Raw genomic sequence first — 6,015 nt, forward strand, 5'->3', positions numbered from 1 at the left:
GGGGGGGGTCGTTAATTCTGCCTGTAATCCAGGGAGATTGGTTTGCTGCCAGCCCTCATATTACCTCGTCATCGGATGCAGAGTAAATTACTGCAGCCTCTCCTCAGGAAGGCTGTAAACCAGCAGCTATAATCTGTAATTGACAGCGTTTGAATTACTGACCTCACAGAGGAGAGCCGTGCGTCTGATTGGCTGTTAAACCCTCACATCTTCATTGAGTTCATGGCGCGGCTCCTTTGATGCGCCGGAACACGCCACGAACACGCAGCCATGCTAACAAAGCTGCAGCATCAAGTTTTCCTCTGTTTCCTTCATGTGAGAGCTGCCGGAGGAACATTCAGAACTTCTTATCAGCTCCAGCTGCTGCACCTTCACAGGATGGAAACAGCTTCACGGGAGGGGCAGATTTAAGAGCAGCAAACTGTAATTGTTCCCTTTATTTATTACAATCCAGGGCCACACACAGGAGGTCTGAGCCCCACTGTGGGGTGTGGAAAGATTTAAGTTTTTAAATAAAAACAACAATCAGAAGCTGATAAATAATGATATGATGAGTTGTTTTCAAGCTGAAACAGTCGGGGTCAGGAGTCTCTGTGGGAGATTTATTAGGCTCGGATCTTCACAGATGGTTTATATGGATGTTGTTAGGGATGAGGTCTGGAGTTCTGGGTTAGACTCTGTGGAGGTGGATCTGACTGAGACTGGATCAGGACTGGATCGGCTCTGCAGTCTTCTGGAGATCAGCCTGAAAAGAGTCGAGCACAATGAAATAAAGGAGGAACAGAGAAATCTGTCTTTATAGATGCAAAGTATCAGTGATCCTCACAGAACCAAGAACCCAATCAGACCCGAACCATGAGCCCGTCAGAGTCCAGTCTGCCTTTACTTAGATCCGTCTTTGTTTTCCTCCTGTCAGACATCAACGAGTGTGAGATCGGAGCCCACAACTGTCACTCACATGCGACCTGCACCAACACGGCCGGCAGCTTCAAGTGCAATTGTGCTGCAGGCTGGATCGGCAACGGCATCCAGTGTTCAGGTACGAGTCTGCAGCCTGCAGCTGTCTGCAGAAACATAAGTCTTCCTCTTCCTCTTCCTCTTCCTCTTCCTCTTCCTCTTCCAGGGTGGAAGGATTTTAGAACATAAACCTGAGTGTGTTATTTGGTGCACAGTTGTTGTTGTGTGTTTGTGTCTCAGACCTGGACGAGTGCTCCAACGGGACCCACATGTGCAGCAGCAACGCCGACTGCCTCAACACCCTGGGCTCGTACCGCTGCGCCTGCAAGGACGGCTTCTCTGGAGACGGGTTCTACTGCTCAGGTCTCACCTCCAACCAGTCCCTGCAGAGTCCTCGTCTTAAAAGACGTCCACATGGACACATGTAACAGACAGCTTGTCCCCGCAGACAGCGACGAGTGCGCAGAAAACGGAAACCTGTGTGAAAACGGCCACTGTCTGAATCTGCCCGGAGGCTTCCGCTGTGAGTGTGACATGGGCTTCATCAACAGTCCTGACGGGAAGGCCTGCGAGGGTTAGTGTCCCGCGAGACGCCGAGTGTCCTCAGACTGTCCTCTGACTGTCCTCTGAGTGTCCTCCAAGTGTCCTCTGAGTCTCTAACTGTCCTCTGAATGTCCTCTGAGTGTCCTCTGTGTGTCCTCTGAGACTCTGACTGTCCTACCTGTCTCCCCCTCTGTCTCCCTTCCTGTCTCCCTCCCTGTCTCTCCCTTCCTGTCTCTCCCCCTCTGTCTTCCTTCCTGTCTCTCCCCCTCTGTCTTCCTTCCTGTCTCTCCCCCTCTGTCTCTCCCTCCCTGTCTCCCTGTCTCCCGCCCTGTCTTCCTCCCTGTCTCTCCCCCTCTGTCTCTCCTTCCCTGTCTCCCCCCCTGTCTCCCCCTCAGACATAGACGAGTGTACCTTCGAGGACATCTGTGTAAACGGGCGGTGCCAGAACATCCCGGGTCTTTTCAGGTGTCAGTGTAACCGTGGTTACGAACTGGACCGGACCGGAGGGAACTGCACAGGTGAGTCCGGTTACCTGCCAGTTCTGCAGACAGGAAGCTAACAGTCCACTGTGTGACGATGAAGACGCTCCTCCTGCTCCTCTCAGATATCAACGAATGTGCCGACCCGACCTTCTGCATTAATGGGATTTGTGTGAACATTCCTGGGAGCTACCACTGCAACTGCCCCCCAGACTTCCAGCTGAACCCCACGGGGGTGGGCTGCGTCGGTGAGACTCCACGCGCTCGTCCCGCAGTCGCAGACCGGTTCTGATTGTCGGCGGCGCTGAATCCCCCTGTGTGTGTTTGGATCCAGACACTCGCTCTGGGAGCTGCTACCGGGACGTCCGAGCTCGAGGAGACGCTTCGGAGAGTCTGGACTGTTCCAATGAGATCGGAGTGGGAGTTTCCAAGGCGTCGTGCTGCTGCTCTGAGGGCCAAGGCTGGGGGTCGCCGTGTGAATCCTGCCCCCCCGTCAACTCAAGTGAGTCAGCCGCTCATCTGCAGCTACAACCAGAGGTTTGCATCCACAGGTGAACCTCCAGCTAACCAATCAGAAGCTTCCAGAGTCATGACATCATCACCTGGGCTTTCCCAAACCGTTTAAAGGCAGTAATCTCAGTGTATGTAAACCTGCAGCTTATTTCAGTCTCATTTAACAAACAGGAATCATTTTGGGAATCCTAACTGACCTGAAATGGGGACGGTTCGGTTCTGTCAGACAGAACAAAAGGTTCTGTGTGTTTTTATACAGAAACATCTGCTTTTAACTGTAGAAGTAAGTCTGAGAGTTGTAAACTCTGAGGAAAGGGATCAGGGAGCTGTTTCTAATGTTCCTGTGTAACAGATTTCAGGACAACAGTTTTGTGAAGGTGTCGTGTTGGCCGGTCAGCCAGGAGGAGCAGGAACTCCTGAACCCGCCTGATGAGGTGTGAATTAACTGATCCGCCAACAAACAGGCCAGGATTCTCTTGTCGTGCGACGGATGTTTGCTGTAATTGTTGCTGGTAGAGAAGAGCCAGCTTCATTCAACCAACATGGAAATTACCACCAGATGCTTGAGAACCGAACAGACAGTGACTCATCCTTTCAGTCGGAGGAAATGCCTTCTGCTGCTGCAGAAACAGAAAGTTTCTCTTCAGCTCTTTAAACTAACCCTCAGGAAGATAAAACATCTTCTCTCTACCAGCCAACCTGCAAATCCGACAAACTAACAAACTTTATTGATATTTGTCAGCCCATAAGCACCGGAGAATCCTTATTATGAGCCCGTTTCAGTTTCCTGTTATCTCTGCAGCTTCGTAAAAAAACAAATAAAAAAAAATTTTAAAAATGTGTCTCGATCAAAAATAACGAGTCTGACTTCTGGTTGCAAAATATAATATGATGTCAAAACAAATTTCAAAAAGACAGAAAAACGTATTTTACTTATCATATCTCCTCTATAAACCCTGTAGAACCATCAGAACCTTCTGCTGCTCACGGGTCGAGACGTTTTCAGATCTGTTTCATAGTTTTTACTCAGCGACTGTCTGAGGCTTACGTTTCAGTCTGCGTTGTTTTGTCCGCCTGTCTTTACCTTAAAAGTCAGGGAGTGACAGACACAGGTGTGTGGTTACCAATGAGCCACCAGCAGCAGTTTAAATGTGTTTTTTTCCTCCATCAACATGTTGTCAGCTTAGATTGTGCTAAATTCATCGACTGTGATATCCTGTGTTGCAGCTGACTACAGGACGCTGTGTCCCGGAGGAGAAGGCTTCAGACCGAACCCCATCACAGTCATCTTGGAAGGTCAGAGGCACGCCATCACTAACAAACACGAACACTGAACTAACCCGCAGCCCTGCAGTCCAAAGAGTGTTTTGTGTTTGGCTTGTTGGCAGACATCAACGAGTGCCAGGAGCTGCCGGGCCTGTGCCAGGGAGGAAAGTGCATCAACACGTTTGGCAGCTTCCAGTGTGAATGTCCACAAGGTTTCTCCCTGAACCCAGACACCAGAGTGTGTGAAGGTAATCAACACGTGCATCTGTTCCTCCCAACAGGAACACGCAGGTACCTTATCCCTCCTGATCTCTGGCCCCGGGATGTTTCCGTGAGAAAGGAAATTGAGTCCATCTAGTGAGGCCGTCGTTCCGCGACAAAGAAAGGTCCTGCTGCAGCTCCTGGGTCTGTTCTACTTCCTGTCTAACCCAGGAAATCAAAGGTCCTAACATTTGCCCAGAGGACGGAGGCTCTGATGTGGTCGGGTCGGGTCCGTCCTCAGGAGACGGGCCAAAGATGATGCAGGGTGTGAGATTCAGAGGAATGAAACATGGTGGGAACAAGATAAATAAGAGTGTTTAGAAAAGCCCACGTAGGAGACAATGACATGAAGTTGGAGGTATTTTAATTTGATGTGTTTGTTGGCTGGAAGAAGAAAAGGCAAACATCAGGACTGGACCTCCTCTGTCTCTGGGTTGTCAGCCATTTATCTGTTGGATCGGCGGGAAAAACAGACTGTTTTTCTGCAGGAATCTTAGTAAAGAACTGACGTGGCCAACAGTGACAGCAGTCCCAGGATTATCCAGCTGAAAACTTAACATTTGTTCACCTTATTCAAAATAAGTCCCTGTCCTGAACCTGTTCAGAGAAGTTTTATTTAAGTTTAAAATGTTTCCAACAGTAAAAACCTTTAATGATACAAAAATAAAAGATTGTAGATTATCTGAACACAGTTGGAGGCAGGATATTTTTATCCAAAATGTCCTAAAATCAGTTTTGGAAGTAGTAAAATAAAGATGTGAGTTAAAAAATTCAGCATATTATTAAAAAAGTAAGACTGACCTTTGACCTGACCGCAGGTTGCAGTAATGTACAGATGTTTGGTTTTTTGAAATGAATGTATTAGTATCACTTTCAGAGGTTTTAGAAGCTAATTCTGCCTTGTTTCAGGTAGTTTTACAGTCACACAGAAAGATGTTCTTTAACGTTTAGCTACAAACTGATGGATGGAGGCGAAGCCAGAGGAAGAAAAGTCTAATTTCACCTCAGCATCTGTAAAGCTGACTGATTTACAGCCGTAACGAGTTCTTTAAAACGGATGGAAGTGAAAGAGGTGAATGAGTGTCTCTCCTGGCAGATATCAACGAGTGTGAGCAGACAGGGATCTGCGGTCCAGGCCAGTGCTACAACACCATCGGGAACTACACCTGCATCTGCCCCGCGGACTACATGCAGGTCAACGGAGGACACAACTGCATGGGTCAGTTTGATGAGCTTAAGGAGTAATCAGATGTTGCTGCCGGGTTCTGACAAATCTGTCTCTGATTCTGTCATTTTGCATCAACCTCCAAGACATGAGGAAGAGCTACTGCTACAGGAACTTTTACTCCGACAACAGGACGTGTGACGGGGAGCTGACCTTCAACATGACTAAAAAGATGTGCTGCTGCTCCTACAACATCGGCCGGGCCTGGAACAAGCCCTGTGAGCAGTGTCCGCTGCCCAGCACCGGTGAGGACCAATGAAACGGGTTCTTAGAGGACAAATAAGGACCTGAAAAACAGCTTTCATGGTTATTTTTTACGTTAACTTCACCCAGATGAGTTTGCAGTCCTGTGCGGCAGTGAGAGACCAGGATATTACATCGACATCATCACAGGGAGAGTTATTGGTAAGATTTGATTACTCACATGGGTTTGTTTTGAGAAGAAGGATAATTGTTGTCCTCGTTGTGCAACAGATATTGATGAGTGCAGGGAAATCCCAGGAGTGTGTGAGAACGGCGTGTGCATCAACATGATTGGCAGCTTCAGGTGCGAGTGCCCCATGGGTTTCATCTACAATGACAAGCTCCTGATTTGTGAAGGTAAACCCACGGCTGTGCTGTGAGTCTCTGCTGTGTTTAAACAAAGTCCGTCCCTGCAGACAATTACCGATATGTGATGTCTGATGTCTGATGTCTGATGTCTGATGTTTGATGTCTGATGTTTGATGTCTGATGTCTGATGTCTGATGTCTGATGTCTGATGTCTGATGT

The 6,015-nt window shown here is 48.4% G+C and overlaps 1 protein-coding gene across 1 annotated transcript in view; it reads left to right on the top strand.

Annotated features, from left to right (window-relative positions):
• fbn1 (fibrillin 1) overlaps positions 1-6,015 on the top strand; it is a 53,763-nt gene that overhangs the window by 26,874 nt on the left and 20,874 nt on the right. The window contains exons 27-38 of the mRNA XM_037979892.1: positions 917-1,039; positions 1,198-1,320; positions 1,406-1,531; positions 1,896-2,018; positions 2,105-2,227; positions 2,314-2,481; positions 3,720-3,788; positions 3,881-4,006; positions 5,116-5,238; positions 5,331-5,489; positions 5,578-5,649; positions 5,719-5,844. Coding sequence (XP_037835820.1) covers positions 917-1,039; positions 1,198-1,320; positions 1,406-1,531; positions 1,896-2,018; positions 2,105-2,227; positions 2,314-2,481; positions 3,720-3,788; positions 3,881-4,006; positions 5,116-5,238; positions 5,331-5,489; positions 5,578-5,649; positions 5,719-5,844 — 1,461 coding nt within the window. The remainder of the gene's footprint in view (positions 1-916; positions 1,040-1,197; positions 1,321-1,405; positions 1,532-1,895; positions 2,019-2,104; positions 2,228-2,313; positions 2,482-3,719; positions 3,789-3,880; positions 4,007-5,115; positions 5,239-5,330; positions 5,490-5,577; positions 5,650-5,718; positions 5,845-6,015) is intronic.

The sequence above is a fragment of the Kryptolebias marmoratus genome, linkage group LG15, assembly GCF_001649575.2.
Source record: "Kryptolebias marmoratus isolate JLee-2015 linkage group LG15, ASM164957v2, whole genome shotgun sequence".
NCBI classification, from domain to species: domain Eukaryota; kingdom Metazoa; phylum Chordata; class Actinopteri; order Cyprinodontiformes; family Rivulidae; genus Kryptolebias; species Kryptolebias marmoratus.